Source organism: Apodemus sylvaticus, chromosome 19 (genome assembly GCF_947179515.1).
Source record: "Apodemus sylvaticus chromosome 19, mApoSyl1.1, whole genome shotgun sequence".
In the NCBI taxonomy this organism is placed as follows: Eukaryota; Metazoa; Chordata; class Mammalia; order Rodentia; family Muridae; genus Apodemus; species Apodemus sylvaticus.
This window is the reverse complement of record NC_067490.1, coordinates 28,621,519-28,638,311: the sequence shown is the minus strand read 5'-3', so window position 1 is coordinate 28,638,311 and position 16,793 is coordinate 28,621,519. Positions and strand designations below refer to the sequence as shown.

The window sequence follows — 16,793 nt, the reverse complement described above, 5'->3', positions numbered from 1 at the left end:
CCTTTCCCTCATCTCCATGTCCTCGGTATCCAGCACAGTGAACTGAGGCCCCAGAGCACATGGTAGCCTTGAGGGTGGGGAGTTAGAATGTCTTGGTGCATGCCAACGAGCAATCGTGGAACAGCTAGAGGCCCATCTGAAAGCAAGGCCTTCCGGCCTATAGATTTCCTGTCTTCAGCAAGTCTTTAACCTTGCATCAGAGCTGCCTTGACCTGGAGGTGGGGGTAGAGAGCCTTAAACTGAATGTATTCTCAAGTCCCTTTGACAAAGCAACAAGCCCAGCTACTGTCTCCTCCAGTGGTCTCAGAGGTCTGAGATTTTTCTAAAACTCATGCCCAGCCAGATCTGATCTTATATAATTCTATAGAAATTCCTACGAGTTGGGATAGCTGTTGATGTCTCCAAACTGTTAAGTATAGAGTTTCTGCTTTGGACTCAGAGAAACACACTACAAAACACAGACCAGGGCTATTGGAAAGACAGTTTGGGTATGTGAGTGCCAACTGCTGCTGCCCTCTGGCCCCAAGCAAAAGCCTGCCCTGTCCCCAGAAGGTAAGAGAAACCTGACATTTGCATCAGACTAGCTCACTTATGCCCCCAGTGGCAGGCGTAAGAAACCTCCTTTTGAGTTGATGATGAAGGGGAGTCCAAGAAAATCCCAATACAATACTGGTCTTTGTGTTGGCCTGGCTCACACCCTGAGGTTGAAGTAACTCCCTGTTCTGTTCTGCTTGCTGCTGAACACAGCTCAGACAGGACTCTGAGGATCTGCTGGGTCAGATCAGAGAGCCTCCTCTGAGGCTATCCTTCACACCATCGGAAGCTGCTGTGTGCCAAGGCTGCCAAGGGAGGAAAGAGATCATTAGCTTTCCCTTTTGCTCTCTCCATGTCTTATAGCCAGGATGTGTGCGATAGGATTTTACCACCTATTCGGATAAGCAGCCACAAGGAATGTCCGTATCCAGTGCTGTTCTGGGGACCCCTCTGACCTGTTATGAGTTGGTAAGGAGAAACCCCATACCCAGCAGTAGGGTTTTTGTTTGCTAAACAGTTAAGTTCTAGAATGAGCCTTATTCAGCCACACAGGTTATCTGTTTTTTTTAACTGATATTTTCCTTTCTTTATAAAGTAGTGGACTCACACCTGATTTTCTTTTTCACAAATCCTTCCTTTTGGCTAAGCCTCCCTCTTCCCCCTAGCCCTCCCTCTGCACTCCCTCCTTCCCCCTCACCTCTCCTACAGCCTCACTCCTATCTTGGCCCTTTTCACCACACTCTTCCCTTTCAGTACTCTCATGTCTTCTGCACTACTAGCTCCCTTCCCTTAACACATCCTCCTAAAGTGCCCCTTTCCAGTTTCCTATACAACTGAAGAATCAAAGCTAAGATGCAAATCAGAAAAACACGAGGTATTTAAAACTCTGGGGTTTGGTGGCCTCAGTATAGTTTTGTCACTGTTGTTGTTTGGTTGGTTTTTGTTTTTGTTTTCAGTTTCATCCATTTATCTGCTGTGGTAATTTGAAAGAAAATCGTCTCCACAGGTTCATATATTTGAATGCTTGGTCACTAGGAAATGGAACTGTTTGGAAGGATTAGAAGGATTAGGGGGCATGGCCTTGTTGGAGGAAGTGTGCCACTAGGGATGGGCTTTGAGGTTTCAAAAACCTGTAACAATCACAGTATCTCTCATCTCCCCTCTCCCTCTCCCTCTCCCCCCCCCCCCCCATCCTACTGATCAGGATGTAGCTCTCACCTACTGCTCTAGCACTTGCCTGCTGCCATGCTTCACACCATGATAATGGACTAGACCTCTGAAACCATAAACAAGGCCCCAATTAAATTCTTTATAAGAGCTGCTTTGGTCATGGTGTTTCTTCATAGCAATAGAACATAGACTAAGATACCTGTAAATTTCATAATTTCATCTTTCTTCATGTCTGAATAAAATTCCACTGAAAGCTGGGCATGATGGCTTGTGCCTTTGATTGTAGCACTTGGGAGGCAGATGTAGGCAGATCTCTGTGAGTTTGAGGCCAGCCTGGTCTACAAAGCAAGTTCCAGAACAACCAGGCCTGTTACAGAGAAACCCTGTCTTGAAAAACAAAAAACAAACAAACAAAATCCATCATATCTATACTACATTTTTCATTATACATTCATCTGTTGATGGCTATCTAGGTTTGTTCTATTTCCTAACTACTGTGAACAGAGCATCACTAAAACACGGATGAGTGGGTATCTCACTTGTAGGATATAGTCATTTGGGTATTTGTGAGAAAATGAAATATCCAGGGCATATGAAAGTTTTATTTCTAGCTTTAACATGATTTCCATTACATTTTCCCATTCCCTGCAACATGGCCAGATGTGTTGTCCTTACAATTTGGGGGGCTGGGGGATGGGTGGGAGATAGGGTTTTTGTGAACCTTGCCGTCCTAGAACTCACTGTGTAAACCAGGCTGGCTTCAAATGCAGAGATCCTCCTGCCTCTGCCTCTGCCTCTTGAGTGCTGGGATTAAAGGTGTGTACCACATCACCCAGCCTGTAATTACAGTTTTTGCTGATAGCCATTCCGAATGGGATGAGATGGAATAGCAAAGTAGTTTAAATGTGCATTTACCGCATGGCTAAGGATGCTGAATACTTTCTAAAGTGTTTATCAGCATTATTATTCTCTGTGAACTCTGTTCAGTTCCAGACCCCATTTCTGACTGGGTTATTTTTAAGTTTGACGTTTAGCTTTTTTGAGTTCTTCATCTAGTAGAGATATCAATCAGATGAATAAGTGGTGTTTTCTCCCATTCTGTATTCTTCACCAGTGTACAGCAGCTTTTACCTTCATGAAGTCCCATTTGACAACTGCTGTTAGAAAGCTCTTACCTATGATTTTGCAGCATTTCACTTCCTGGATAGGTTTATTCTAGGGAATTTTATGCATTTTAAGACTATTGTGAATGGGACTGTTTCCCTGGCTCCTTTCGTAGTATATTTGCGTGTACATAGGAGGCTACAGTTATGTGTGTTTATTTTGTATCCTGCCATGTTGCTCAAAATGTTCATCAGCTGTGAGAATTTTCTGGTTCAACTTTTAGGACCTTCTATGTTTAGAATAAAACCATCAACAAGTAAGAACACTTTGACTTCTTACTTTCCCATTTATGTTCCCCAAATCTTCTTTTGTCCAATTGTGCTAAGATTTCAAGCAACATACTAAACAGTAGTGGGAGGAAAAAAGGTATCTTTGTCTTTTTCTATTTAGTGGAAATGTGTTGCAAAAATCTTTCTGGAATAAGCATTCTAACACCAATGAGAGGAAGAGGGGAAATGTCACTGGAAGCCAGGATGCTCCTGAAAGGTTTTGATGTTGGGACTGGTCTTCATTCCCATTTTATACTCTAAAACCACGAGGTGGGGCAGGCAAGCAAGCAGATTTTACAGAAGCATATATGGCAATTAGCTTGTATATATGGTAACAGTGGTTGTCAGGGGCAACAACTCACAGTTTCAGGTGTTTGCAGGTTACTCTGCAACAAGTGAAGTCCTGCTTGGCAAACAGGCAATGCGGGCAGTGCTTTAAGTCAGTCACTAAATAAGCCAATACCTAATAACTGGTCCTTTTACCTTATTCTAATTCAAATGTCTCAAGTATTTTGGCTTACCATGGTAGTGGCTGTGGAATTGTCTGCATAGCCTTTACAATGTAGATGTCTTCTGTGTCCTGGATTCTCCCAGGCTTTCATCATGAGTGACTGTCAAAGGCCTTTTCTACATGGAGTGATGTGATCATGCTGTATCTGTCTATGCATGTATTTATGTGGCAGATGACACTTACTGGTTTGCATACTGGAACTGTCCCATCTCTGAAATGAAACCTACAAGAGTGCTGATGAGCTTTTTCATTATTTCTCTTTAAACGTTTTTGTTTTTTAAAAATTCATCCATGAGTACCTTATTAATACACATCATTTCCTCCCCTCAGCCTTCCCCCTCCAACTCCTGTGTGCCCCCCCACCCTCCAAGCTGATCATGTATAACTGTTAGGTAGATATGTGTTTAGGGCTAGCCACACATAACTGAATAACCTATCAGAGAAGGCTTATTCCTGAAAAAATCTTAGTCTTCCTCTCTCACCAGCCCTGACTGCCTATAGCTCCTCATCAAAGGGTGGAGCCTTGTCAATTTCCCCCTTTACATTAGCATTGACTGATTGTCTTAGTAGCTGTTCCCATTGCTGTGAAGAGACACCATGACTGCAGCAACTTTTATAAAGGAATGCATTTAATTGGGGGCTTAAGGTTTAGAGGCTGAGTCCATTATCATCATGGCAGGGAGCATGATGGCAGACACGGCAAGGAAGTCACGCCTGGCACTGAATACCTAGCTAACTACTCAGTGCTGGTGAGGTTATGGCTACTGGAACAATCTACAACCTTTAATTTAACCAGCATAATCCTTGACAACAACCTATAAACATCTGTCCTTACACCCAAGGATAAATACAGTCCTCACCCCTCATCAATGAAACTTCTCCCTGCAGCAGATGGAGACCACTACAGAAAACCACAACCAATCACAATGCACACTTGTGGAGCCACAGTGTCCAGATGCATTTATAAAACACTCTTGTGCCTAAAGCTCCAAGAACTGTGAAAGAAGGGTCACACCCAGAGGAACTGCTGTGAGGCTATGTCTCCTAGCACTATCAGAAGGCGCACCCACAATGTCTCACCAATACGACTGCCCAAACCTGAGTTGAACGAGGACGACAGCTATGGGCATGCCAAAGTAGAAGGGGAGAGTCAGGAGTTCTCCACCTCCAAGGAAGAACTGTGGGCAGCTGAGAAGAGCTGGGCAGAGAAGAGCAGTCCTCTCCAGGAAGAGCACACCAACTGCTCATCCAACCCTGATAATCAGCTATGAAAACATACATATAAACAACAGTGTGTAGCCTGAGCAGGTTACATTTATGAATATGTATGTATGTACATATATGCATGAAATAACAGTGAAAAGAGAAGCCATGAATTTGAAGGAGGGTTTGTGAAGAGGAAATAAAAATGGGAGCTAATTCTCTATTGATGGTTTCTAGTGAGGGAAGAGTCAGTTTTCTTTAAGAGTGTGGCTCCCAGTAGGCTGTCTCTGCTCACGTGGATGGCCCAACACCCATGAGTACATTAGTATCACAAGTTAGAAGCTGTGGGGAGGAACTAGGGTGAATATGATCAAAATACATTGTATGAATGCATAAAATTCTCAAAGGAATTAACAAAACATGTAAACAAAAATACACTGGAGAGACAGTTCATAAGATGGAGGCTTCTTCCTAAGGAGTGACACCTCAAGGTGTCTTGTCCTCTGGCCTCCACACAAAAGTGGAAAACACATATACATACATACATACATACATACATACATACATACATACATATATATGTATAAAATAAATCTTTAAAGAAATGGAGACTTGGCAGGAAGGGCTGGTTGCACAGGTAGAAGATAAGGTGGGGGATGAGTGAGCATGACCAGATAAACATATCTGGAACTGCCAAAGAATTATCTCCTTTCAGGAAATTACACAAATGAATCACCCACCATGGACCTTTTGTGTCTGGCTTGACTTATAATGCTAAGAGGAGTCATCCATGTTTTGTCTGTATTATTTTCCATTGTATGAACCACATATGGATTGTTCATAACAGCATCAGTTAATGGTCACTGTGGTTTCTTTGAGCTTTGGCAGATTGTAAAAATATACATACATACATACATACATACATACATACATACATACATACATATATACATACAGATACATACATACATATATACATACACACATATCTAAACAGGGCCTGGAAAGGAAACACTCTTATGATGTCTTGAGTACATTTCTAGGACTTGAATTACTGGAGAAAGGTAGAACAAAGTCCCCCTAAAAGCTGCAGAACTCAAGAACAGAAGTTACAGGGCCACGAAGAATTGGGGTTGATAAAGAACATGGAACAGGTGTCTGGACATGAAAAGTCTTTAAGAGCAGAAGGAAGAGAGGAAGGTCAGATTTGTACCATGATATAACTCACTTAGCTGCCTTTAAGGATACAGGATACAGGGAGAGAACAAAAGTCAAGGAATGCAGGAGCCTCTGGAGGCTGGAAAGGCAAAGCCAGGGATTCTCCCTAAGCTCCCACAGTACAACCCTGCCTGCCGACACCGATCAAGCACGGGATGAGTTCCAAATTAGTTCAGAGTTCTGTAGTCTTTCAAGCTACTGCTGGAGATGGTTTGTTACACCCAAAAACAAACCAAAACTACCAAAACAAAAAACAAAAGACAAAAAAACAAACAAACCTACAAAACAAACAAATCACAAAACCCCTACAAACACAAAACTTTGGTAGACATAGGTAACTGGCAAACTTTCCTAAATGGTTGAATCATTTTGTACGCCTGTCATATTGATGTAGTGGTCTAGTCTCACCATTGTCCTGCATTCAGCAGCACCAGGCTCTACTCTATATTCTCTTGAGTAACTTTTTGTTTTCTGCACTGTTGGTAACTCAATCCCAGAGCCGTCAGCATGATTATGTTAGCAGTGGCATTAGTCCAAAAGGAGTATCTGTGGATTCCAGGCATCTGGTACAAGTCATTGAATAAATGCATACAAAAGGTAAAGCAGTAAGATCTGGTTTGGGGCTTTGTTTTCTCTGGAAGTGAAGTAAAAGTCAGGTGAAAACTATACTTCAAGAAAGCAGCAAGATAACTGAACTAGAGCGCTCCAGAGACTGACTCCTGCTCAGGCCTTCCTCTTTGTAAGTCCAGGTGGAGGAGTCAGATGCTGAGGGCAGGGGGTGTAACCTTACGTTCAATTGATAGGCTTGGGTCATGTAACTTAGTTCATTGTACACGTCCCTTCTCATAGTTTTGACTCGTTTTTTGGCTGAACTTGACACAGGCTAGAGTCCTTTGAGAGAAGAAAACCTCAATTAAGAAAACACCCCTGGTAAGATCAGTCTGCAGACAAGCCTATAGGGTAGTTTCTTGATTGACGGGTTCATGAGAGAGGGCCATGGTGAGTGGTGCTACCCATGGGCAGGTTGTCTTGGATGGAAAGCAGGCTATGAGCAGAGTTGAGCAAGTGTCTTTGTGAGATGTTGGAGAATCTTTTGGGTATATGCCCAGGAGTGGTATAGCTGACTCTTGGGGCAAAACTATTCCCAGGTTGCTGAGAAAATGGCAAATTTATTTCCAAAGTGGTTGTACAGCTTGTACTCCCACCAGCAGTGGAAGAATGTTCCCCTTGGTTCACATCCTTGCCAGCATGTGCTATCACTTGAGGTTTTTAATCTTAGACATTTTGATAGGTGTAAGATAGAACCTCAGAGTTGTTTAGCTTTGAATTTCCCTGATCACTAAGGGCTTTGAACATTTAAGTGCTTCTTAGTCGTTCAAGATCCCTCTGCTGGGATTGAAGATCCAGAAATGAACCCACACACCTATGGCCACTTGATCCTCGACAAAGGGGCTGAAAACATCCAATGGAAAAAAGATAGCCTTTTCAACAAATGGTGCTGGTTCAACTGGAGGTCAGCATGCAGAAGAATGCAAATTGATCCATCCTTGTCTCCTTGTACTAAGCTCAAATCCAAATGGATCAAGGCCCTCCACATAAAGCCAGACACTCTGAAGCTAATAGAAAAGAAACTGGGGAAGACCCTTGAGGACATCGGTACAGGGGGAAAGTTCCTGAACAGAACACCAATAGCTTATGCTCTAAGATCAAGAATTGACAAATGGGACCTCATAAAATTACAAAGTTTCTGTAAGGCAAAGGACAACATCAAAAGGGCAAATCGGCAACCAACAAATTGGGAAAAGATCTTCACCAACCCTACATCAGATAGAGGGCTAATATCCAATATATATAAAGAACTCAAGAAGTTAGACTCCAGAAAACCAAATAACCCTATTAAAAAATGGAGTACAGAGTTAAACAAAGAATTTTCACCTGAAGAACTTTGGATGGCAGAGAAGCATCTTAAAAAATGCTCAACTTCATTAGTCATTAGGGAAATGCAAATCAAAACAACCCTGAGATTTCACCTTACACCAGTCAGAATGGCTAAGATTAAAAATTCAGGAGACAGCAGATGTTGGTGAGGATGTGGAGAAAGAGGAACACTCCTCCACTGCTGGTGGGGTTGCAAATTGGTACAACCACTCTGGAAATCAGTCTGGCGGTTCCTCAGAAAACTGGGCACCTCACTTCCAGAAGATCCTGCTATACCACTCCTGGGCATATACCCAGAAGATTCCCCAGCATGTAATAAGGATACATGCTCCACTATGTTCATAGCAGCCCTATTTATAATTGCCAGAAGCTGGAAAGAACCCAGGTATCCCTCAACAGAAGAGTGGATGCAAAAAATGTGGTATATATACACAATGGAGTACTATTCAGCCATTAGAAACAATGAATTCATGAAATTCTTAGGCAAATGGATGGAGCTGGAGAACATCATACTAAGTGAGGTAACCCAGACTCAAAAGATGAATCATGGTATACACTCACTAATAAGTGGATATTAACCTAGAAAACTGGAATACCAAAAACATAATCCACACATCATATGAGGTACAAGAAGAACGGAAGAGTAGCCCCTTGTTCTGGAAAGACTCAGTGAAGCAGTATAGGGCAAAACCAGAACAGGGAAGTGGCAAGGGTTGGGTGGGAAAACAGGGGGAGGGAAGGGGGCTGATGGGACTTTCAGGGAGTGGGGGTCTAGAAAAGGGGAAATCATTTGAAATGTAAATAAAAATATATCGAATAAAAAAAGGAAAAAAAGAAAAAAAGAAATGTTTTTTCATTAAAAGTTTGTTCATTGTCTATCATATATATATATAATTACATTTAATTATTTTCATCAACACCCATCTTGACTTTCTTCCAAACATGTCAATCCCATCTCCTCCCCAAGGAAATTTTACATAAATAAAATGTTCTACTTTACATGTAAATAAAAAGTTTCAAAAATTCTAAAATAAAAAAATCCCTCTGTTGGAAATTCTGTTTAGTTCTGTACCCCATTTTTTTAACTGGGTTATTAGAGTTGTTGGTGTCTAACTTCTTGAGTTCCAAGATCTCACAAAGACACTTCTTCAACTATGCTCATAGCAGCTTTATTCACAATAACTAGAAATTGGAAACAACCTAGATGTCCCTCAATTGAAGAATGGATAAAGAAAATGTGGTATATCTACACGATGGATTATTATTTATCTATTTAAAACCAAGACAACATGAATTTTGCAGGCAAATGGATGGAACTTGAAAATACTGCTCTGAATAAGGCAACCCAATCCCAAAAGGACATGCATGGTATAATCTCACTTATAAGTAGATGTTGGCCATAAAATACAGGTACCATGTTATACTCTACACACCCAAAAATGGTAAACAAGAAACAAGGCCCAAGCAAGGAAGCTTGAATCTCACTTAGAAGAGGGAATAGTCATAAGAGACAGATGGAGAGAGGGTCTGGGAGGGAGGGGGATAGGAGGGGAATGGAGGATTCAGGACCAGGTATGGGGGAGGACGGGAGAGATCGCTAGATGGCCATGAAAATGAATGGCAATCTGCAACTGATGGGGGTGAGGGGGGCATCTCCTGGATGAGACAGAGACCTGGGATAAGGGAGGCACCCAAGAATTAATGGGGGTGATGTTAGCTATAAGTCACTACACTGGGGATATGGAACCTGAAGAGGCCACCTCCTGTATCCGGACAGGAACTCCAGTGGAGCAATAGAGACACCAATCTACCCACAAAACTTTCAACCCCAAATTTATCCTGACTACAAGAAATGCTGGCACAGGGGAGGGAGCAGAAACTGAGGGATTGGCCAACCAGTAACTGGCCCAACTTGAAACCCATCCCACGGGCAAGCACCAATCTCTAACACCACTAATGGTACTCTGTTATGCTTGCAGATAGGTGCATGTTGTCCTCTGAGAGGCTCCACCCAGCAGCTAATTCTGGCATCCATAGCCAGTGGATGGAGCTTGGAGAACTCTTAGAGAATAGGAGAAAGAATTGTGGGTCCTGAATGAGATAGGAACTCCACAGAAAGACAAACAGAATCAACTACCCTGGACCCTTGGAGTTCTCAGAGTCTAAACCACCAACAAAAGTACATACTGGGTCTGGAACAAGGCCCCCTGTACATATGCAGCTAATGTACAGCTTGGTTGCCATGTGGGTCCTGAGCCTGCATGTGGATTATGTTCTACTAGCTGGGCTGCCTTGTCTGGCCTCAGAGACTTGAAATGCCCCATTCCCCTCCTATCACCCTCCCTCCCAGACCCTCCCTCCATTTGCCTCTTATGACTATTTTACCCTCTTCTAAGTGAGATTCAAGCTTCCTCACTTGGGCCTTCCTTCTTGTTTAGCGCTTTTGGGTCTGTAGAGTGTAACATGGCACCTGTATTCTATGGCTAACATCTACTTATAAGTGAGAATATACCATGCAACCCAGCGAGGCTCCCACCCTCCCAGAGAAGAAGGGGAGGAGTGAAGGGATTGTGGGAGGGGGTGATCAGGAAGGGAGCAGTGAGCAGATGTAAAGTGAATAAGTAAAATAATAATAATAATAATAATTAAATTAAGAAAATAAAAAGAAAGAAAAGAAAAGAAAAGAAAAGAAAAGAAAAGAAAAGAAAAGAAAAGAAAAGACTGAGCTAGCCTGTAAGCATGGCTTCTACTCCAGTTCCTGCCTGACTTCCCTCAGGAACTTGTTCTCCAAGTTGCTTTTGGTCATGGTGTTTTGTCACCAAAATAGAAATCCTAACTAAGACATGAATGATGCATCTTATTTTTAATATTTTATATGCTTACTGCCTTAGTCAGGGTTTCTATTCCTGCACAAACATCATGACCAAGAAGCAAGTTGGGGAGGAAAGGGTTTATTCAGCTTACACTTCCACACAGCTGTTCATTACCAAAGGAAGTCAGGACTGGAACTCAAGCAGGTTAGGAAGCAGGAGCTGATGCAGAGGCCATGGAAGGATGTTTCTTACTGGCTTGCTTCCCCTGGCTTGCTCAGCCTGCTCTTTTATAGAACCCAGGACTACCAGCCTAGGGATGGCGCCACCCACAAGTGGCCCTCCCTACTTGATCACTAATTGAGAAAATGCCCCATAGCTGGATCTCATGGAGGCACTTCCCCAACTGAAGCTCCTTTCTCTGTGATAACTCCAGCCTGTGTCAAGTTGACACACACAACCAGCCAGTACACTTATCAATAGGCATAAAATGATAAATAGGGTTTATTCTCTAATCAATTCAAGAGACACAGAAAGTCTTTTACTGAGCACACACATTCGAAACCAGTTCAAGCTGGACTGGCCCATTTTCCTAGTTCTGGGACATGTCTGGTCACTAAAGGGAAATTACCCTGGGGCTGCTGGGGAGGGGCCGCTCACCACTGGGATTAGAGCAGGGTTTGTGCAGCTTGGGGCAAGATGGGCTCCCAGGCTGCTAAGCGCTGTGTGAGCACAAGCCACCCCACCGGAGTCCCAGGCTGCGGAGCCTTCCCTCAGCTAAGCCCTGCTCTTCGCAGGCAAGCGCCTGCCACCAAGCTGCCGCGCACCCCAACCTGTGTGCCTTGAGTTTAACATCCACAGGGTGTTTTCTTCATTGTTGGTTCTTCCCATGACTCCTAAATCTTTTAAAACAAGAACTTTACTTTGTCTATCTCAATTCTTGATTTTTTAAAAATTATTTTTCCTTCAGTTTATTTCTTTCTTCTGGAAATGTCCTGGTTTTTTAGCCCTTTCCCTAGTAAGACAGGACCATAAATCTCACTCTAAAAATGGTTTTGGCTTCCCCTTAAGTTATAAATTTACATTATCATTCAGTTCAAAACAGTTTCTAATACCTCTTTCTCCTCCAAGCTCTGAATTATTTAGGAGTGTGCTGACTTCTTATTACACTATAACCAGAGAAGATCATCTGTGTCAAAGACACTGAGGCCTGCCTCACAGATGAGCATATGCCTGATTTTACTGTGTGACACACAGCTTTTCTTTCCTCTTCCACACTGGGGTGGTGGGCTCTTGGCCAATAAGGCTGCTCTGAGTACTGAGAGTTGTTCATGTCTCCCCAGGGGAAGGAAAAAAAATGTTTTATTTGACTCTCCCTCAACTCCACTAATTTTTGACCTTCCTGTTCTCCTGTCTGTAAGAGGGATGCTAAAATCTCCCAATACAGTCTACGATTCAATGTGTATCTCCCAAATACTGGATAACACAAGAAAACCTAAAATAACAACAAAAAACTACTATAATATACCACAAAAGACTCCAAACAATCAAAGCCATCTTGAGCAGAAACAACAAAGCAATTCATCACAAATATTCATCTCCAAAACAAGGGCAAAAACAAACAAACAAAAAATCTATGGAGCAGAATTAAAAAAAAACAGAAATTATTCAGGTCATTATAAATAATTGTTTTTGTTTTTTTTTTTCCAAAAGCAGCAAGAATATCCATTGGAAAAGGGACTGTCTCTTAAAAAAAAAAAAACAAAAAAACAAAAAACAAAAAACAAACCCAAAAACAAAAACAAAAAAACCTGGTTCTAGGAGCAGGTAGAAGGCACAGAGGAATGGTGTGCATCACTGAGCCTGACCAACACAGAGAAGAACTGACTCCCATGAACTGCGTCTCACCTCCACATCTACTGTGTTGCATGCCCAATACCCTCACACAGATGAGTAACTTTCACCAGCCCCACAATGAGTGCTGGATAAACTGGACATCCACATGAAGAAAAAGCTAGGTCCCATCACTCACTGCATACTGTGGTGCGGAGGGTTGGAATGGATTAAAACTGTACTTGTGAGTTCTACCTTTGTACTCTTGCTTGCTCAGCTAAATCCCTCTTGTCCTTGTCTTGAGAAAACAGACACTGACAAAGTAGCTGCTTTAGCTTTATCAGTTTCGCTTCTGCAAGGAGTGCTACTGAAAGGCCCACAGGCTCGCAGGCAGATCAAATGCACAAGGCTAACAGCGGTGCCCATGAGCCTCTGAAGCTGGGACAGCTGAGGGCTGGCCTGACTAATCCGGGTGCGAGGACACACGGTCTGCCTGTGGGTGAACCTGGCAGCTCTAGGCAGTGCTTGCTTTCTTGCCCGTTAGCTTTCTGTAACAATAAGGGGTAGGGGAGGGACCTCAAAACAATGGAGAAAGACTTAACCTGAAACTAAGAAGCCACTTGAAGAAGTTATATGGGAATCAATTCAGGGCAGGCAAAGACAGTTCAGATAAGCCACCAAAGTGCAGGAAACAAAAGAACAAATGGGACAGTGCCAGACACAAACGCTCAGCAGAGCACAGGAAATACAACTACTCAACAGAGACAGTATTGTTCATTCAAAAATGGACTATTAATAAATAAATAAAGGCCTAAATAAATAAATAAATAAATGTGCCATTGGGATATTTAAGATTAGCAAACAAAACAAACACACATCTCTCAAAAGCAATAAAGATGACCAGTAAGGATATAAAAACTGTCTCACAACCACAAACAACATCTCACTCTAGTTAGAACAGTGACCATTTTTTAAAAAACACTAGTAAGGTAGTTTACAATAATAATAATAATAATAATAATAAAGAATAATAAATGTTAGAGTGAGGATATACAGAAAGTAACTTTCATACACTATTGCTGAAAATACAAATGAGTATTATCATTACGGAAACAATTTCCTGAAAAACATAATAGAGATAAAACTGTATTATAATCTGGTAGTTCTACTACTAGAAATACAGCCCGTGGAAATGAACTCAGACTATCAAAGAGACGTTTCAGCCCCTTGTTTAATGCAGCATTCTTTACAGCACTCTAGCTATGGAAGCAGCCGAGCAGCCGAGCAGGATGAACAGAAGGACAAAGCAGTGCAGATACACACATGGAGTGCTCATCAGTCCTAAGACAGGATTCTTACCATCCCCGTAACCAAGGACGGACAAGAGGGCATTGTAAGTCAAACACAGAAAGACAAATTGCACATGTGGAAGCTAAAACACTGTGTCTCAGAAGTGTGAGAAAAGAACAGTGATTAGTAGAGGCTGGGAGGGCTGCGTGGGGGGCGGGGGGGGGGGAGGCACAGGTGCAGAGATGAGAACCTGCTAACGTTCTACAACACAGTACAGTAACTATGGCTGGAAATACAGCCATGGTAACAGTAGAGACTCTGAATGTTCTCAACACCAAATGGCTAGTTAGTTGATAACTATGCTAATTAACCCTGATTTGATCATCACACATTGTAGAAAAGTCATGAAATACCACATTCTACTGCATCAAAGGATAAAGTATGTGACAATGAAAACCAAAAATTGAAGCAATTTAAACACATTTTAGGAAATACATAGATTGGTCAAGAGTATCAATTTTATTTAGAATACAGAATATTCAAATACAAAAGAATGAAAACATATATACCTATAACCATTAGAAAAGATAAAACATTAAATTGCTCTAGGACTATTAAGGCACTGAATGCAAATATTTCCTGAAATACAAAGTATCAAGTTTTTAATATATTTAAGATTCCGATAGTCTAATAGAATTTTCAACTTTATTTTTTTCAACTTTCTTAGTCCCTGAAAGGCAATTTAAAAAAAAATACATATGATATTATAAGAAAATATCAAGCTTCAAATGTGTGTTTTAATTTCTAAGCATATTTTGCTATATCAAAACAACAATACACAACAAGGCATGAATCATAAAAGGTTACATAGTTTAAAGTTAGCTTTAACTCTGTAATACATTCCAAAGTACATGCCTCCAGTGTTTTCTGTTTAGTATACAACAAAAGAAAGGTTCACGCTAGACTAAAATGGCAATCAGATATTCATAATATGAAGGAGTTCTGTAGTGTCTCAATAATAATAAAACTTTGCTACTTGGAGTAACAGTCAGTAAAATAACATCTGGTAGCAGAAAAGTAGACAAGACCTATCACAAAACAGGAGCTTATAGACTCCTAACAACAGCACACGTGTGACAACTGTGCACCTTGGCTGATGGATCAGCCTTATATGTGAAAATATTTTTCTACAAAGATGAACAGCGTTAGCCCTTTGCTAGATAATAACTGAGTTACTGATAAGGCAAAAAAAAAAAAAAAAAAAAAAAGAGCAAAACCTCAATGCATACAAATAGCTTTTGACTGTGATGGTCATCTGTGCTCTGGAACTCTTGTTACATAAAATTGGAGCTGGAAAGAAAAAAGTCTTTTGAATGGGACAATAAAAACCAGGAAGTGAGAATTACCAACCGCATCACTTTCCCAAAGCTGCTCTCCAAGGAGCAGATAGACGCACATACGGGGTAGTCAGCCATGGGACTTTGAAAGAGAACAGCAGTTATCAGGCCACCCTGTCTGTGAGGCTGAGTCCTGAGCTCTTAACCGTCTTTGTGCTTGGGCTGAGGATGAGATGTTGCTCAGCTGGTAAAGCGTGAATAAAGCCCTGGGTTAGACTGTTTAGCATAATAAATGTATAAACTCTAGCTACCCTAGAATACATGATTCCATGTCTCCAAAAAGAAAAAAAAAAGGCATGGGCTATAACTCCACAGTAAGAATGCGGGAAGCTGGAGTCCCAATCCCAAGTATTAGCATATAAGGGGAGAAAGAATAAAGGAATCTACAGTTTGCCTGTTTTTGTAAACATAGCAAGGCTCTCAAGGAGAGGGGAATGGCATCTTGAATGTGGAGACATATATGGGAAACCGGGGGATCTTATTTTGTTACACTACACTACAATGAAGAAACAATGTAAAAAGCTCATCTTTTTAATTCAAAGCACGGTAAAACTAGTAATAAATTCTATTTATAATTTGTATCTTGAAATCCAAAAGATTCAATCAAAATACATCTATTATACATTCATTCTTTCACCAAATAATTACACAAAATGTAGGCACTGAGTTCACTGAAGCTGTGAGGAACACAGTGGAGCTCAGTCCTCCTATGACAAAGGGCCTCCCTACAGAACAAGGCATGACAGGTTTCTTGACAGTAAAAACAATTAAACAGACAAGGGATATTTTAAAATAGGAGGAATAAAACAAGGGGCACAAAGTACTGAATGAAATTATCAGAAAAGAGAGTAAACGTATTTTCAAAGGCTTGTAACTTCACACCTAACTTCACGCTAGGCCTATTCCTTGAGCTTATGTGCCGCTCTCCAGACCCCTACTGCGGGGACCCCTCTCTACCTTCCTCTCAGTCACTACATCCGTCACTGATGTCACCAGCTCTGACTTCAAAGCACAGGAGATGCAGCTGATACCTGATTCCCTTATTAAAGTAACAAATTCTCACAAAATCAATAATTAGTAGAATTATTTTTAAATGACCCTAAGAATTAAAGTTTCATCAATAAGGCACTTAATTCTGTGATTCCCCATCAGTATGCAGTTTCCATGGAGACATAAATATAAAATAACTCATGGTACTGGTGAGGAGCAGCGGCAGGACTATGAAGTACCAGTGGTGACCCCACCCACCCTGCCCCACCTAACACTTCTGTGCTGTGAGGCGTGCTAGTCTGTGCTTCCCTCGATGTGGGTGAACCCTGAAGCCCTAGGACATGGCAGGAGCTACTCTGGCTGCTGAGAGGACAGTGGAGACCAAGGAGGGAGTCTCTCTGAAGCCGTGCAGTGTTGGGAGCAGGAGGCAGGCAGTGCAGAAGGACGTAAAGAGCAAACGGCAAGG

At 41.7% G+C, this 16,793-nt stretch overlaps 1 protein-coding gene across 6 annotated transcripts in view; it reads right to left on the bottom strand.

Moving 5' to 3' along the window:
• Window positions 1-16,793, bottom strand: part of Septin10 (septin 10) — an 81,596-nt gene that overhangs the window by 15,856 nt on the left and 48,947 nt on the right. The window contains exon 10 of one of the 6 annotated variants that reach the window (XM_052162979.1): window positions 15,188-15,290. The exons of 4 other annotated variants lie outside the window; for them this stretch is intronic. In XM_052162979.1, coding sequence (XP_052018939.1) covers window positions 15,275-15,290 — 16 coding nt within the window. In that variant the 3' untranslated portion in view covers window positions 15,188-15,274. Of the gene's footprint in view, window positions 1-15,187; window positions 15,522-16,793 lie in introns of those variants that run through there. One more of the 6 variants, XM_052162980.1, reaches the window with a different exon arrangement.